Below are 17,961 nucleotides of genomic sequence, written 5' to 3'. Positions count from 1 at the left end.
TATTTTTTGCATTTTCTTGGGATTGGCGCACAGCTACAGCCATATTGGACAGATGTTTTTAACTCTAAATGCAAAGCAGAATTACCTATCATTTCTTTGCTATGCAGATAGAATATTTTGCATGAGCATTCAAAAACGCATGTTTATAGTTTGAGTTTCTTATGCTTATTGTTTTCTACCACCAAATGTACTGTTCGCAGATGGAAAACTCGGTGTCTTTGATGGCTGGTGAGGAATTGCTCGCAAGAATCAGTTACACGCAGAGAGACACATTACACATAATGTTGGAAAGGGCTGGATTACAGTTATCAAAATGTGCACAGGAGCAATCCTCATCTAGGAGAAATGTTTCAGGGATTCCAAATGATCCTACTCAGCAGCTGGCCCTATCTGCAAGGCTTGGTCCGTGGAAAACATTGCCGCGTTCCTCCCCCGCGAGCTTCCCACCTCGATAGCCATCGTCATGAAAACTGCCTCACCGCTGCTACTCCGTATTACCCTCCGAGGGCAGCAATTAGCACAGACCAGTGATGAAGCAATGTGGCGGCCCACATTTGTGAGTTCACCTTTAAAGACAACCGAGACAAAGTCAGAGAAGAGGGGCCACAGGGGCATTACAACAGGGAGCTGCTGTTGGAGCACTGAAGTCAATGACTTCCTTGCAGTAAGTGTGATCAGTTCTGAACGGTATCCTGAGCAATTAAAAAGGTAATCTGCTTTTAGGGGAAGAGAAAAACATGCAGAACACACTTCTCACAGAAGTGACCAACCTTTTCAGAGTTGCTAGATTTCGCCTTAACTTCAACTTTTTACAGAGAAGTACTTAATGTAATTTTTTAGTTCCAAAGTTGATTTTGCGTTGAAAATTGTGTGGTAATTCTCAGCTGCAAATATCCTGAGGTATCATGCAGGGCAGGTTTAAAGTAATTGTTCTTAGACATGGGGAGTCTCTCGTCTTGGGGTCTTAAAATATTATAAACCTATTCTGCTTGACCAGCTATAGCCTAATATCCTAGATAACAGTTCGTATGTATTAGCCATAAACACACACACACACACTCTCTTACACATTTAAGGGTTACTGATTTTTAACCAATTATATACTAAACATCCAGATTTATCCCTTTGCACTTTAAGACCTCTCAGATCACCTTCCAGCAACTCGACTGTACTTTTTTACAAAATAGTGAAAATCACTTCATATGAAATATAAAGCATTGGAACCCATTGTTTTATGATAATATGTGGCTTATAATGGCATTTTGGAAATTATGACCAAAAAGATCAAAATTTTCTATCTTATTTTTCTGACATGTAACATGTGAAAGTCACTGACACACACTGCAGGTTTGATATATGTTGTGCAATAGTAACTTGAGTCTTCCAACCTAGTGTTTTTCCATGTGAGCAGGCAGTGCAGTCTTGTTCTTCCTCCTACATTAATATGTAATTTATTGTTCAGTCTGTGCACCACTGTGAAAGCACTTTACACGTTCTAACACCAACCGGTATTTTTTTTAACATGTATCTCAGTATACACTCCATCTCTTTGCTTTTTTTTTTTTTTTTTATTTTGAATGGAAAGCATCAAAGAAACAAATGTTTTAAATATTTGTGCTGGCATAAATTTGTCCTGTATAATCACCAGTAATCTATGTCCCTTCAGAGGGGACATCTGAATGCAAATGGCTAATCTTTAGTGACGTGGAAAGCACTCTCTGGTATCTTGCAGAAACTTGATGTCAATGTTCTGGTAATGGGTCAGTTAACAAGAGCTTACTAGTTGATGAAATTAAAGAGTGCCTGGGGGGGAAGAATTTCTGGTGGCCCCAGCTTACAGAACTGAGAGTACTGGAACCAGTAAACACTAATTTTCTGGATGCACTTCATGAAATAAATGCAGTATGAAAAATCTAAGCTCTATTAGACGACAAAAGGATTTGTGGTTAGGCCCTAAGTGCACCGTAGACAAATGTTTCACAGTGTCCAAAACGAGAGAACCTTGGCCATGACATAGCAGAGGCAGGTATGCTGCCCAGGATCCTTACTGGGCACTGCTCTGTTGATGCATTTCTTCATTTCTTAAGAGAAATCAACAAAGTTACAATGTACCAAAATTTGCTTTTATAAGCTAATACTACCAGACTAGTAACTTGAAATTTTATGCTTCTGAATTTTAAGCATCTACACCTTGTCACCCATTTCCCACCCTACTTCCCACCATTGAAGATAAGACTCAAATAAGTACACCAAAAACACCTCTGAAAAAAGCTTCTTTATTTCTGTTTATCCATTTATGCAGAGGCCATATCAGCTATAGGTAACAGAAACACACTTTTAAGTTTAAAATTAATTTTCCATTTTGAAAGGTTCAGAACTTTTTTCTTTTTTACTTTACTCTTTTAAATACTTCACTCCAACAAAATAACAGAACAATAAAAGTTTATACCCTAACTTTTCCTTAAGGTCATACTGGGATAATTAGAACTGGTTCTTTAGAATGGAGGTATCATTTATAGTAAGCTGGAGATTTAAAAACAGAAAGATACATGTAAAAATGTTATAAAATCAAGTAGAATACAGAGAATTTTTAAAAGAACAAATCTCAGGGCACATTCAAATTCTGAGGCATAATAAAGCCCTCTTGGGAATTCTCAAGTTAAAAGAATCTTTCCTTCAGATTCCAAATGAAAATTGTTAGAAATTACAGATGCTAGTAATATGGCCCATGGTAGCTACTTTAGGTGAGCAGTAAGTGGAGTCTCCATGTTTTAGGGGAGGAGCCACTGGAAGAAAGGCCAGGAAGCCACTTTAAACTCATGTTCACGGCAGGTCAAATTATACTGAAACAACTGTTTTCCTTAGAAAGGTTATGATCCCACTGCCACTTTTCCAGGACTTAGCCCTTTAACTGCTCACACAGCTACTTTCTTTGTTTACATCACCAGTTCCAGGAGCAAGCCTCCTGGAAGAAATGATAATACAGCAAACCTTGTGGAAAAGCAAGACCGGTGGGTACAGCAAGGGTGCTGTGGTGCTCTAGCTGTTTGTCACAATGTACAAAGAGACCAGCTAATCTAGAAACACCGTTTGCTCTTGACTCTAGCACATTCTTGGGATATGCTTATTAAACAACTTCTGTGGTTTAGAAATATCAAAACTACCTGCTTTGACTCTTCAGGACATATTTTACTTTATAAAAGAAAATATAATAGGCTAAAAAATCTATTTACTCTACAACAAATAGTATCTCAATTTTTTATAATAACTCTGATTAACCTTTAAGTAACATAAAAAAGTTTCGGCATTCTTTAATACCAATATTTTGCACAATTTGAGATATAGCCATAAGTTTAGTATTTCGAAGAAAATAATTTTTTTCTTTACCAAAAATGAGAATAGTAGTTTGTCTTGGATTCTTTAAAAAAAAATTAGGCCCAGAATTTTAGTTATCCTAATTGCCATCCCAATCAAATAGGATACATATGTGTGGATTTTGGATAAAGAATAGCATATTTTGATTTTATAAGACCCACTGATTGGACTGTTTAGCTAGAATGTTTTACTGAGTTTAGATAAGGAAGACTTCAATAAAGTTAACTATTGAGTTCCACTGATTAAAAATGCAGTTTTAAAAATTTGCTTTTGTAGTAAATGTCTAGATAAATCATAAATGTGAAGCACAAGATTGTAAATACTGTACTGTTCACAGGTATTTGCTGGAGAAATAAAATGCTTGTATTTAAACTATCAAAATTCTGACCTTTCAAAATAGGGTTCTTAAAACAATTTTTTGAAATTCAGTATCTGCTTTTAAATTCTTAAAATGCCAATTTCAATTTTTTAAAAAAAATCCTGGCATATACATCTTAAAGTTGTTTATTTCAGCTCAATTATTTTTAGTCTCAACTATATATTCAACAAAATCTAAGTAAACATCTAATGAAGAACAGTCTCAATATAAGATAAAACTAGGCAATCTAATAATATAGCTTGTACAGAAAGTTTAAGTGATTTATCAGAATTCAGAATTAAATTTCTATATTAGTGAAAAACTTTCAGCCTCCTAATACCCAAAGTCAGCAAGTTCCCACAAGACTAGAAAGCAGAGAGGATCAAACAGATTTAAGTACTGCCCGACTTCTTCTAAAGTGATGAACTCTTTTATCCTAGAAAAGATAGAGACAGTTCTTTTACTTCACTGGAAATTTACAATTACCACTAAGAATTGTAAAAGATAGCATTTATTTTGGGTTTAAATATTATAAATGAGAAAAAAGGGATCCCTTTGGAAAACATTCTTTTTTTTTTTTTAAAGTAGAGGCAGGGTCTTGCTTTGTTGCCCAGGTTAGTCTTGAACTCTTGGCCTCAAGTGATCCTCCTACCTCAGCCTCCTAAAGTGCTGGGATTATAGGCGCCAACCACTGTACTCAACCTGGGGAAGCATTTGTCGTCAGGATAGCACATGTACCAAGACGGCTAGTAGTATTAAGCAATTTGATTAAAAAAGAAATCCCAGTAAACTCAGAAATAGAGGACTTAGACTTGGTATCATTTTATATACTTTTTTTTTTTTTTTTGAGTTGGAGTCTCACTCTGTCGCCCAGGCTGGAGTGCAGTGGCATGCTTACAGCCACCCCGGCGTCGATCCGCTGGGCTCAGGCAATCCTTCCGTCTCAGCCTTCCAAGTAGCCAAAACTATAGGTGTGTACTACCACGCCCAGCTAAGTTTTTTATTTTTATTGTAGCGATGAGGTCTCATCAAGTTGCTCAGGCTGTTCTCAATCCTGTGGGCTCAGACAGTCCCCTCATCTTAGTCTCCCAAAGTGCTGGGATTCTAGGCTTGAGCCACCGCGCCTGGCCATTTCATACACTTTTTAAAAAAATTTTTTATTTTTGGAATCAGGGTCTCTTTCTCTCACCCAGGCTAGAATATAGTAGCATGATCACGATGGTCACAGCTCACAGCAGCCTCCACCTCCTAGGCTCAGGCAGTCTTTATACTTCAGCATCCTGAGTAGCTGGGACTACAGGTGTGCACCACCACACCCAGCTAATTTTCTGTAGAAAGGTGGTTCCACTGTGTTGCCCAGGCTGGTCTCAAACTCCTGAGCTCAAGCAATCCTCCTGCCTTGGCCTCCCAAAGTGCTGAGATTATAGGTGTGAGTACTTCTTAATTAATGATTTGATGGTGATGTCCCAAGACAGTAGGTGAAAAATGTATGTTGTCGTAAAAAAGCATTGTTTTAACTAACTGAACTGCAACTGATAGAAACCATAACTTGAAGACAGCACTCCAGTCTGAAATTCCACACTTTCAGGTTAAAAGATATAAGTTTTAGCCTATTTAAAATCATATCCTTAACCTGTGAAGTTATATCTTTCTTTGGAAAAATTTAAGATATATGCAGAGTTTTCTTTCACCCTAATGTTGCCTATAGACGTGCAGATGAAAGTTAGACCTTAAAAAGAGGATTGGGACCGAACAAACCAGTAATAACATAAGATTTTCTCCTTTATACAGTTTGCTTAACTGTGCCCTTTTCCTAGGGATGAAACTCAGCTGTCTTATAAAGAATGACTTCTGGGAGTTATGTAATCTCTTCACAGGGTAATAGCCTATTTAAATTGAAGTCTAGAAAAGTGGTCACAAACACATAACTTCAGAGATAGGGAAGGAAACAAAATTATGAAGGAGCTGGAATTAAAATGACAAAGAGTGAAATTTGCCATGGAAATGGTAAATGCATCAGATACTTCAGGGTCTTCAAATTCAATAAAAACAACAACAAAAAACAGCAAATAAAAATAGGTGTAGCTATCAGGCACTGCAGAATTTGCAACTTCTGACTTCTAGTCCAAAGGAGCAGAAAACTCTGGGAGTTCAAAGGGAGGCTTTTTCTAGTATCAGGTGAAAACTCTAGCTTCTGCGTTAGCACACCTGTAGTCCTAGCTATCTGGGAAGCTGGAGTGGGAAAATAACTTGAGCCTAGGAGTCTGAGGCTGTGGTGATTTGTGATTGTGCCACTGCACTCCAGCCCGGGCTGTTAACACTGCAAGATGCTGTCTCTGAAATCCACCACCACCACCACCACCACCACCACCACAACCCTCCTAAACTATCTTCTTTATAAACAAACCACTTACGTATTACCTAGGTAGCCTTCAGAACTTTGGGCAAGGCAGTAAAAGCTGATATACAACCTCAGTTCTCCCTTTCTAAATTATACCGTCTATGTGGAATAAAGCAACAGAACAAATGTCAACTTCAAACATGTTTACTCTCTGTTGCAAAGACAGTAAGAACTTAGTCCTGCCACGGTTTTACCCTCTGCATTGCAGGAAGTCCTTGGCCTGCCCTTTAAGAAGGCTTAAGCTTCATTCTGTGTCCCTTCACAGAATTTAAAGAAGTTGCTTTTCCTCTGTTTCAAGACACAAAGTGATAGGTAGGATTTCCCTATGAACGTACAACAGCACATAACGTTATACAAATTATGGCAGTTCCAGAAAAGGTTAAACAGTTGCCATATAACTCAGTGATTCCATTCCCAGGTAGGCCTACAATGAAGAGAAATAAACACGACGTCCATGCAACAACTTGTGCATGAATGCTCACAACATTAAATAGCTAAAAAGTGAAAACAATCCAAATGTCTTCCAAGGGACAAATGGAAAAACAAAATGTGGTATTATCCATAAATTTAAAAAATGAAGTACTGATGCACACTATAACATGGATGAACCTTGAAAACATTATGCCAAGTAATGTTTTTAAGGTTCATTAAGCCAGTCACAAAAGGCCACATTATGTATGATTATTTATATGAAATGTCCAGAATAGGAAAATCCTTAAGAAGAAGGAAGTAAATTAGCAGCTGCCCAGGGCTAGAGAGGCTGGGAGAAAATGGCAGGTAAGGGGGTTGTTCTAGGGGGTTACATTTGAATACACTAAAATCAATGAATTGTACACTTTAAACAGGTAAACTATATGGTGTCTCAATTACTTATCTCAATAAACCTACTTCTGAAAAATTCCCTTTATTAATTCCTCTTCCACTGGACTGACCAGTTTTCATATTCATAGATTCAGAACTAAACGGACTCAGAAACCTTTAGTCCTGTACCTCTTATTTCAGACTTGTAAAAACTGGAGGCTTAAAAAGATTTAAGTGATCTGTCCAAGATGGACAGAAGCAGGATCAGGGCCCAGAACGGCTCATGCCTGTAATCCCAGCATTTTGGGAGGTCAAGGCAGGAGGATTGCTTGAGCCTACGAGTCCGAGACCTAGGCAACGTAGTGAGCCTAGGCAATGTAGTGAGACCTCATTTCTACAAAATCAAAAAACCAGCCAAGAGTGGCAGCCATGTGTCTGTCCCCACTACTTGGGAGGCTGAAGGATTGCCTGAGCCCAGGAGGTCAAGGCTGCATTGAACTGTGATTGTGCCACTATACTCCAGTCTGGGCAATGGTGAGACCCCCAACTCAAAACAGAAGAAAAAGAAGGGTCTGAAACTCAAATCCCTACATTCTCTTCCACTTCATCAACCCTGAATCAACTTCTATTTCTTCCCACTCAGCTCGTCTCACTGCTTCGCTTTACCTCTCTCTCTTCACACTGTTCAGGTCTCTCATCTGAGTCAACTACTTCTCTTTAGTCCAATATGCATGTATGAAGTTCTACTTTTTCTTTTTTTTTGAGTTGGAGTCTCACTCTGTCGCCCAGACTGGAGTGCAGTGGCCGCTCCCGGTCACCGCAGCCTCGACCTGCTGGGCTCCGGCGATCCTTCCGCCTCAGTCTTCCAAGTAGCTGGAACTACATGTGCACGCTAACTATGCCCGGCTAGTTTTTGATTTTATTGTAGAAACGAGGTCTCGCCAAGTTGTCCGGGCAGGTCTCAAACCCGCAGGCTCAGGCAATCCTCTCGCCACAGCTTCTCAAAGTGCTGAGAATATAGGCAGAGCTACCGAGGCCCGGCCTCTTTTTCTTTATTTTTTGAGTTGGAGTCTCACTCCATTGCCCAGGCTGGAGTGCAGTGGCACGCTCACCGCCACCCCAGTGTCGACCTACGGGGCTCCGGGGATCCTTCCGCCTCAGCCTTCCAAGTAGCTGGAACAACAGGCCCACGCTACCACGCCTGGCTAATTTTTTATTTATTGTAGAGATGAGGTCCTGCCAAGTTCCCTGGGCTGGTCTAGAACCCGCGGGCTCAGACAATCCACTCACCTTAGACTCCCAAAGTGCTGAGATTGCAGGCTTGAGCCACCGTGCCCAGCCTGAAATTCTACTTTCTATATCTACATTTTTTTCACTATTTGGTCAAGTAAGGCAACTGTCTTTTCTAATGAACTCTCTCAGTTACAAATTTCTGCTAAAGAATCCTTCCCTAACGATAACCATACTATAATCAAGGATTGAGCAGCATAAAATACACCGCCAGGTAAAACCCACGAAGTAGTTTACTGGGTTAGTCAAATGCCAAAAGTTCAATTAAATACTCTCAGTAATATCAAAATATTCTACAGGGGAAAAGACACTTCAAAGCTAACAAATATGCTTTTTATTCTGTATACTGATTTGTTCATACCTTGAAGTAGTCATCTTGAGTAACAATAGAGTTTCTCAGTCTGTTCTCCGGATTAAATAGACAAGATACCACTGTTTGTATGCTTCGGTCCACAGATTTCTGAAATGTAAAGACAAATCATTTTACTCACTGTTAATAATTTTGCTAGCAGATAAATGAACATATTCACTTCTTTCTAAATAATTCTTACATGATTCATAGTTCTTACTACATATCACTCAGTATGTAAGTTTTCTGACAAATCAAAGTCATATTTTAGAAAGCTCAGTAACAGATTACTGACTTAAAAAGCTGGATTTAGTAAAACTCCAAGTTAACTCAAGTGTTTTGAAGAAAAACTATTCAGGACAAAACCTAGCAATATCATTATACTGTAATCTATTTTAATCATGTGTTCAAATTTTTAAATATCAAGTACTGAGTCAGGGAATTTTTTTCCACTGTATGGTCCAGTAGCTCTCAACATTTTTTCCCACTGAGAAATACATGAATGAAGTTCACATACCAATGGGACCCCTCTAGTGTTACACACATTACCAGCATATCAACTACTTCCACACTTCTACCCATTCAACAGAACGTGTGCAAACTCAAAAGTGATAGTAAGGCTGGGTGCAGTGGCTCACGCCTGTAATCCCAGCTACTTTGGAAGGCTAAGGTGGGAGGATCACTTGAGGCCAGAAGTTTGAGACCAGCCTGGTCCACATAGCAAGACCCCGTCTCTACAAAAAATGAAAAGATGAGCTGGGCACGGTGGAGCATGCCTGTAGTCCCAGCTACTTGGGAGGCTGAGGCAGGAGGATTGCTTAAGCTAGTTTGAGGCTACGGTGAGCTGTAATTGTGCCACTGCATTCCAGCCTGAGCAACAGAGCAAGACCCTGTCTCTAATAAAATAAAATAAAGAGTGACAGCATTGTTATTATAGGAATTTGCTCTGACAATAAAAACTCTGCCTATTTCAGTATTTGAATAATTACTGCTGATTCCACAACCATTGAGAGCTACTGCCATATACAATGTTACAAAGAGGATACCATAAATAAATGTTTTACTATTTAGCTAAGTAAATATTGAAATTGTTTGTAAAGAAAAAGTAGATACAACTCATACTAATCTCTCTTTCGAAGAGCACAATTTTTGAGGAAACCTGTCCACTGCATTCTGTGAAATCATATTGGTACAATATGTATTAAAGTATTGTTAAAAAACAAATGAAACTGGAAAGGAGGAAAAGACTGGTGAATCAGGAACCGTATGTATACACCAAGTATGGAGATGTCTAAAAGGTCACCAACCTTTAATTAACTTCAGAACATCAGCAAATGACTTAAGCTCTATAGTTTATGGATTCTATCTTAAATTTGAGGAAAAATGCTTACTTCTCAAAAAACTATTACTCAAACTTGAAAAATAACTATGAAATATAAATATTAATAAACAAAATTAGATGTTTGCCTTTTGTGGGCCATTTCCAGAGGATGAAGTAGCTTCATGAACTGAGCATTCATTTGGCAAAACTTCAGCTCCTGGGTCAACTTCATTACAGTGGTAGTTAACAGTTGTGTAAGCCTACATTTGAGATAATAAAAGTGTAATTAAAGAAACACACAGATACATTTAAAAGCCATCTCTTCTTCAAAATGGTGAGCTGATACTAAAAGTTTTAATGTATGTTGTGTTGAAATTCAATTACTTTCAGAAACTTTGTTTTACACTGAAGAGCTGAAATGCAGTAAGGCAGCCTTTTACTTTAAAATGCCTTCTAAGCTTCACCATAATTGAAATGTAGTTAAGAGAGTGCTTTGGACTTTTACCTGTTATTTTATCAGTCAATTACCCAATTCTGATAAAAGACAGACGCTCAAAAGTGTTAGATATTACACTCTCTTTTGTTTTATTCCTTTTTACCTTTAACAGTGTTAACAGCAAAACATTTCTGTCTCTCTTCAATAGACTTTTGAATGGGCAGCAAAGCCAGAAGCAGATTCTAGGCAGACACATGTCAATTCTAAATCCATATTCAATACTACCTTTCTTGGGTTATATATTCTATCAACAAGTATCAGGGTTTATTGACCAACCACTGCTTAAGCACACAGAAATCTGAGAAACAAAAAGCAGTTTCTCTCCTGGGCGTTTAAAATTAGATTAAGAAGAAATTAACAAAAAGCAACACATAAAGGAGCATTTAAAAATATTTATGGGCATACATGATATGGCAAAAGGTCAAGAAATATATCACAGTTAAACAAGAAACTACTTTTAAATAAAGAATAGGAAGTGGATATTTGGTTAATTCAACTTTACCGGAGGTAAAACATAACTCCTTTGCTCCCCAGCAGGCCACTGCGGTGGCATCTTAAAGAAAACAAAAATTATTCAAATATCCTCACACATTTTCAAAAAGATATGAGAAAGACAATGTTGAAGTATTTATCATGCTGGCTCCTTTGTTATTATAATAATAAAGAAGGAATGGAAGAAATAAATATTTTATGTTTCTAATACCTGAGAGATCCTTGTTAATACATCCATATATAAACCTCACCTTTTCCTCAATTTTCTGGAGTTAGCATTCAGGAAAACTAAAAGACAGTAGTTCTTTGACTTCATTATCACAGACATGGTTATAGGTCACAGACATATATCTATGAAAAGAAATTCTGAGAACTACTGTCTTGCAGTAGTCAGCTAAAATAAACACTATAAATAGAATTCTGTGCTCTAAGCATTGGATAAAATTTTATTTCAACCTATCCTCCTAAAAACCTTATAGAAGTCAGCCTACATGCTTCAGCTATTTGACAACAAAGATTTTTTAAAATGTTGAAATACAGAAGGGAATACCAAATCTTAGAAAATAGTTCTAGAGAAAAGTTCTTGCTGTGCACATTCCTGTCAAAATATTATTCCACTATTTCTAAATAATAAATAAGCCTTTAATTCTAAAACAATCCCAGCCTTTTTCTTAAATTTTGGGCACACTTCACTATTTTAAACGACAAACTTATTTGGGAAATTTACATAAATAAATTAAGGGCCTCAAAAATATTCTGAAGTAAATCATCTGTTCCCTCTTCAATTACCTGAAAATTATATACAGGCAACTGATATCCAGTGATGACCTGAACTGGTGAATTTGGGTAAGGAGGATATGTCTGAAAATAAAGTTTAAACAAAGAATGAATTAAGAAGGTAAAAATTTATAAAAGAGTATTATTACCAATATAACAAAAATATGAAACTTTTCGTTATTTTTCTATATACAATAATGCAGGATCCTAAATGAAAGACTGACTCTGTGAAGAAAAAAATATTCGGTCAAGTGTTAGTCTTTTTGGTGGGTAGAAGGAAGGGACAGGTGATAAAGGAAGTGACTGATTCTGTCAGCCTAAGTTGACCTTACCTCTACTGTTTTATACTTATCTGCACTCAGAAGTTCTTTCTTACACTAGTGATAAGGCTCTAGTAAGGCAGATTTTCAAGTAAATTAAATTAATATATGCACTATTAATATATCTTTGTAAAAATACTTTTAGATAGTATCCTGTTTCTTTGACAATATTATGGAGTAACATGAAGTCCTTTTTTTGGACTTTTCTGTATTTCATTTCTAAAAATTAAGGGCAACATACAATCTAAAACTAGAAAAGCTACCTCACTACTCTAATCAAAAAACGTCTTGTATGTTTCAGTATATACCTATTGGTTGAAAACATAAATGTAGCAACATACAGGACTACACTCAGATTAATAACGGCTCAAAGTAAATGTTAGAAACAAGCAGGGTGCTGGGCTCAGTGGCTCAGCCTGTAGTCCCGCGACTTTGGGAGGCTGAGGTGAGTGGATTGCCTGAGCCTGTGGGTTAGAGACCCACCTGGGCAACTTGGCGAGACCTCATCTCTACAATAAATCAAAAAATCAGCCGGACGTGGTAGCGCGTGCCTGTAATTCCGGCTACTTGGAAGGCTGAGGCAGAAGGATCGCCAGAGCCCAGCGGGTCGAGGCTGCGGTGACTGGGAGCGGCCACTACACTCCAGTCTGGGCGACAGAGTGAGACTCCAACTCAAAAAAAAAAAAAAAAAAAAAAAAAAAAGAAACAAGTAGGACTTTTTTTCTAGTCATGTATAGAGCAGGAAAAGTAAGATATATCCTACACATTTGGGGTAAATAAAAAATGTAAACAAATGAAAGACATTGCTGAACTATTTTACTATTGTTTTGTTTTTCTTTTCCAGCAAAGAAAATGTCTTTTACATGGAAGTAAAATGAACTAAGAAGAAAATGTTATTTATCATCGATAGGAGATAGCATGTCAAACCCCACTTTAAAGTAACCAGAACTGGATAAATTATATGCCAGGAACTCACAGAGTTTATAGACATAGTAAAATACATCAGAAATCTAGCAGAATATATCTATAAGTCAGCAATCTATATAGGCATACATGATATGTCTAAAGATTTTTAAAAAGTCAGTTATACTGTGATAAAGAACAGCTCAACCAATTGCAAACCAGAGAGAAGAATAAATTCAGAAGCAGATACATAAGGAAAGCTGCTTTCAAATATTTTAGGAGGTATCATATGGAGGAAAAAAGGAAGAGATTTGTTTTTTGTGGCTACAATGGTCATTTCAGAGATAAATCCTTACAAACCCTGTAGGAGATTTTTAGCTTGTATCAAAAAGAACACTTAAGAATGAGAGACTTCTAACAAAAGCAATCATATTCAAACAGGGACTACATTACCATTTATTATAGAAATCATGGATATAATTCTACAGAGGGTATGAGAGAACACCAATGTAGGTAATTCTTACCTGAACATACTGGGTTATAGGATTCATCATGGGTGGAGGTTGCATATAAGTTTCTGTGTTTGGATTACTCCAGACACTCGGAAACTGTGGTGGTGGTGGTGGTGGAGGATTAAAAACCAAAGGACGTGGCTGCACATGATAAGCACCTTTTAAAAAGTAAAAAGAAAACAAAGCCTGTTTGTTGTTCTTTAAAAAGCTTCATGTGTCAACAAGAACAACTTCTTTTTTTACTCACATAAATTTTGTTTCCTGATTGCAGGGCCCAGTTTCAGCTTTTTACCATGGAAATTTATCTGTGACTGAGAATAAAACAGTAACAAAACTAGATTAATTTTCAAGTCTTTACTACCAAGACTTGGGTAAATACCCCCAGTCCCCTAAAGTTCCTACTAACAGAGAAGATCAGTGGTAAGTACACACTAAAATCAAAACATGTGATCATAAAGCTACCTCACTACTCTAAGCAAAGTGTCAAAAGGTATCAAATGAAGCTGGATCAAAAAACCTTTCATCACCCTGTCTCCAACCCTTTCTGCATCTTGTTCACGAACCTATGTGCCCAGTCAAAAACAAACAAGATCTGGCAAGTTATGTAAGATTACTCTTAAGTTTGGGTCTTAAACAGAAAATGTAGCTTTCTCCAAATTTTACACCAGATTGAGTATGTCACTCAAGAATAAAAACTGCATCAATAAGAGATTTTTCCACAAGATTACTTACTTCTACTATCTTCTGCACATCCACGTCATTATAAAATGAAACAAATCCATAGCTAGAAAGGCAGACAATGAAGTATATAATCATCACCATACAGTACATGGTTCAGAACCTCTAGTATTCTATAAAATAATCTACAGAAGTGATGATAAAAGATAAATATACTACAATGAGTATCTGTAATACACACAGGATAGATCCTCTATAAATACTACTTCCTGCTTTTTGTTTTCTTAAACTTATCTGTGTCAAAATGTGCTAAGGCTAAGACAAGATAGTATGGAAACCTTATTAACAAAGAATTCATATTTGTGAACCTGAATTTAACTTATTACCTAAGGTGAGACACTTGAAATTTAAGATACTGTGAAATGTACAAAGAAAACAATTCTTTGATAAAACTGATTAATCCACTTGTGTGAAATAAAGATGAGAAATACTTAAAAACATCAGAAAAATGATTCAATAAGAGTTAATAACAAACTTGTCCTCTACATGAAAGAAATGAAAACAAGTTTCGTTTATACAAGTGTCAGAATATCAGTCTTGAAGACTTCTCCTTGATATTCTGTAGGCGCTAGAACTCAGATATTTTTTGACAATTTATAATAAACGTGCTTCACTCACCCTTTAGACACACCAGTTCGATCTGTGATTATCTTCACTTCTTTCACTGAACCATATCTAGCAAAAAAACTCCTAATTTCAGTTTCATCCATCTAAGAAAAATAATCAAAATTCAAGAGTAAAAACTCAGCATTCAAAATTTTCAACTCTACTATAAAAAAGGTTTGATGTCATGAAAGTTTCTCCTCCATGTATTCCCAAATGACCTGTAGCTCTGTCAAAGATATTTTTAATACCTATGGGTTAAGCATAAAGCCAATTCTGAAACTGGGTTAAGTACAAAAATAACAAGTTTGTATGATAACAGTGCCCAAATCCCATTATTCACAATGCATTTTAAGGTAAAAATGAGATATGAATTCAATACCCTAATATCAATTCCACCAACAAATATGCTGTTTGGCATGATTTTGCCTTCTGGTAAAACATAGCCTTGGCTGGTCGTAGCTGATGAGGACTGGGTGCTGGCCTCTCTGGAGATGGTTGAATTTGAAGTCTCAGAATTTGCAGCAGACTGTAATTCGAAAAGCAGACATCATAACTAGATATAAAGGCAAAAATCATACACAATGTGAAATACAATTTTACATTTTAAGTATAAAACATTTTATATAAATTATTTTCATTGTAAACTAGTCATCAGTACAGCATATTTCAGGTTTAGGATTTAAAGTAATCAAAATAGATCAGTTGAAATTTTAACGAAAGGATATTGTATTTTCTTTCTTTTTCTTTTTTTTTGAGTTGGAGTCTCACTCCGTCGCCCAGACTGGAGCGCAGTGGCCGCTCCCGGCCACCGCAGCCTCAACCTGCTGGGCTCAGGCGATCCTTCCGCCTCAGCCTTCCAAGTAGCCGGAACTACAGGCACGCGCTACCACGCCCGGCTGATTTTTTGATTTATTGTAGAGATGAGGTCTCACTGCCCAGGCGGGTCTCGAACCCACAGGTTCAGGCAATCCACTCACCTCAACCTCCCAAAGGCACGGGATTACAGGCTGAGCCACCGAGCCCGGCTATTGTATTTTCTTAAACTCAGTGTTACTCATCACCATCTCTTGTACAATGCTGTGGAAGAATACTGATTTAATATTTTGTGAAAATACCATGTGAACTGGTAAAAATAATTAATTCAGATTTGTAAAAACAAGTTATTAAAATCATTGTGTTCTATACGGGTACACAACTTTTCACTTTACTGAGTATATTAATAAAAAGCATGGTAAACCTCAAAAAATAAAGTTAACCAAAGAAAATGCATCAGAGAGAAAATAAGCCTCGTTTTAAACCAATTTGTCTTGCTTCGCCTTTCTACTCACCAAAATTAACATGAAGTTTACAATTTTAACACTCCTCGTGCTAGTATCCCTGGTTTTACTTTGGAAATAGCTCATAAAAACATTAGCTCACATATCAAAGCTCCTGCGAAAAAGGGGGTTATAGTCCTCTTCCCTAATGCTAGAATGTTCAGAGCATCTTTTGAAATAACATTTTTCCTCTTGACTAACACCAAATCAGTCCCACTGATGATTCTAATTTTCACACTGGGCTGATAGATATAAATGATACCATCTTAATTTTCAGATAAAGAAACTCACACATATAACTCATTATTTTTCTGGATTCTGATCAGCAGTCTGTCTTTATTCTTCCCACAGTAGACTCTAAGGTTAATGTAAAATTTTCTGAAGTAGAATTTACAGATAATACCTATGTTGAAGAGGCAGTATAGCATAGTGACAAAAACTGATTCAGTCATGAAATCTAGGTTCATGTCCCTTACTAGGTTATAAGCCACTTACTTTCCAGCTGTGTATCTCTGGGCAAACTGTTTTGAGGATGAAATAACATCTGTGAATTCATTTTGTAAAGTATGACATGGTATGTCAATGCAAGTTAGTGTCCTGTTACTTGATTCTATTTGCAGATTTTTTAAAAACTTTCTTTCCTGGTTTTAATATTTTAGTTGACTTATTTTGAAAAGACTTTATTAACACCTAATAATAATTAACAAAATGAGAATTTCAGGAAACTATTTTAATGCACATCACTCATTTAAAATCCACTAATGAAGTCCCAATTGACGGTAAGAGGTACATATGAAAGGTTGTAAGACAGAAAGCTATTATACATCTATCTGTTTATGAAATAAAATAAAGACAAAAGAAACCAACTGTATGTCTTTGTTAAAGGTAAACACAATAATTTTGTAGACAATAGGAAAGTAAGTAGAGTTCCTGGTTTATTAATCAGATGCCAAATGTTACTGATAAAATTAAGATTCTACAAACTGCTATGTTAGAGATGAAATCTAAATTGTCAAATCAACTGAAGTTGAGTTTTTTTGCTTTTCTCTCTTCATTTATGCTTATACTTGCTGTTTTGGATTTCTATTTAAATATACTTTGCTATTTTTTCCTTTAACTATGATATAGGGATATCAAGATTTTCTTTTTTTTTTTTTGATGCCTTATTAGATTTCCCCTCCCTAGAGACAGTTTACCAACCCCTTCTCAATTAGTTCATTCAGAAATCCAAAACAGAAAACCAAACAGCGGTCCTGAAATTATTGTACATTTCCTTTTCTTCTTTCTGATCCCCTCTTCATTTGTAGATGAACTCTGGCGATGTTTCTGTTTGATAAGCAAACAACAGTAGCCTGTCCATGCACCAGGTGTGGAAGTATTTTAACTTGTAAGTATATCCTCTGGCCAGAAAACTGTGCACTGATTCTCAACTGGAGAGGATTTCTGAGTCGCAGGGCGCACTTAGCAACAGCTGCCGGCATTTTTGGTTGTCACAACTGAGGTACATTCCTGGCCTCCGGCTGAAGAACAGGGACACGGCTGCACCCTGCGATGCAACGGGCAGCCTCTCACAACGATCTCCGGATGATCTGGCCCCAAATTTGAACAGGGCTGAGAAATCCTGTGACAGTGATGCCGACATCGATGAGAAAAACAAAAATCTGTTTGCGAAGAATCTCGTTTCCACTGCTAAGCAAAATGAATCTTTTCGGACCGCCATGTCCTGGCTCGGAAAGATCTGTGCTGTCTCCTCTCAGCCTCACACCCGACCCCCGCCAGCAAGACGGGCTCTTGGGGTCACAGCAAGTCGGCGAGGGGGCCAAGCGGCACGAGGCCCAGGCAGCGCGGCCCCGCCCCCGGCCGGCGGCCCCGCCCCCAGCGCGGGAGCGCGCCGCCCCGGACGGCC

The 17,961-nt window shown here is 37.4% G+C and overlaps 1 protein-coding gene across 1 annotated transcript; it reads right to left on the bottom strand.

Moving 5' to 3' along the window:
• Window positions 1-3,402: 3,402 nt before the first annotated feature.
• Window positions 3,403-16,594, bottom strand: DAZL (deleted in azoospermia like; the record flags this gene model as incomplete). The annotated part of the gene is made up of 11 exons (XM_008058887.2): window positions 3,403-4,169; window positions 8,587-8,685; window positions 10,042-10,155; window positions 10,894-10,944; window positions 11,673-11,744; window positions 13,408-13,553; window positions 13,643-13,706; window positions 14,128-14,179; window positions 14,752-14,843; window positions 15,119-15,265; window positions 16,551-16,594. Coding segments are annotated over 11 exons (935 nt in total), but the record flags the coding sequence as incomplete, so codon positions are not given.
• Between the last annotated feature and the right edge of the window lie 1,367 nt (window positions 16,595-17,961).

This window comes from Carlito syrichta, unplaced genomic scaffold (genome assembly GCF_000164805.1).
Source record: "Carlito syrichta isolate Samal-C Ts95f unplaced genomic scaffold, Tarsius_syrichta-2.0.1 Scaffold90623, whole genome shotgun sequence".
NCBI lineage: Eukaryota > Metazoa > Chordata > Mammalia > Primates > Tarsiidae > Carlito > Carlito syrichta.
This window is presented reverse-complemented; position numbering and strand designations above follow the sequence as displayed.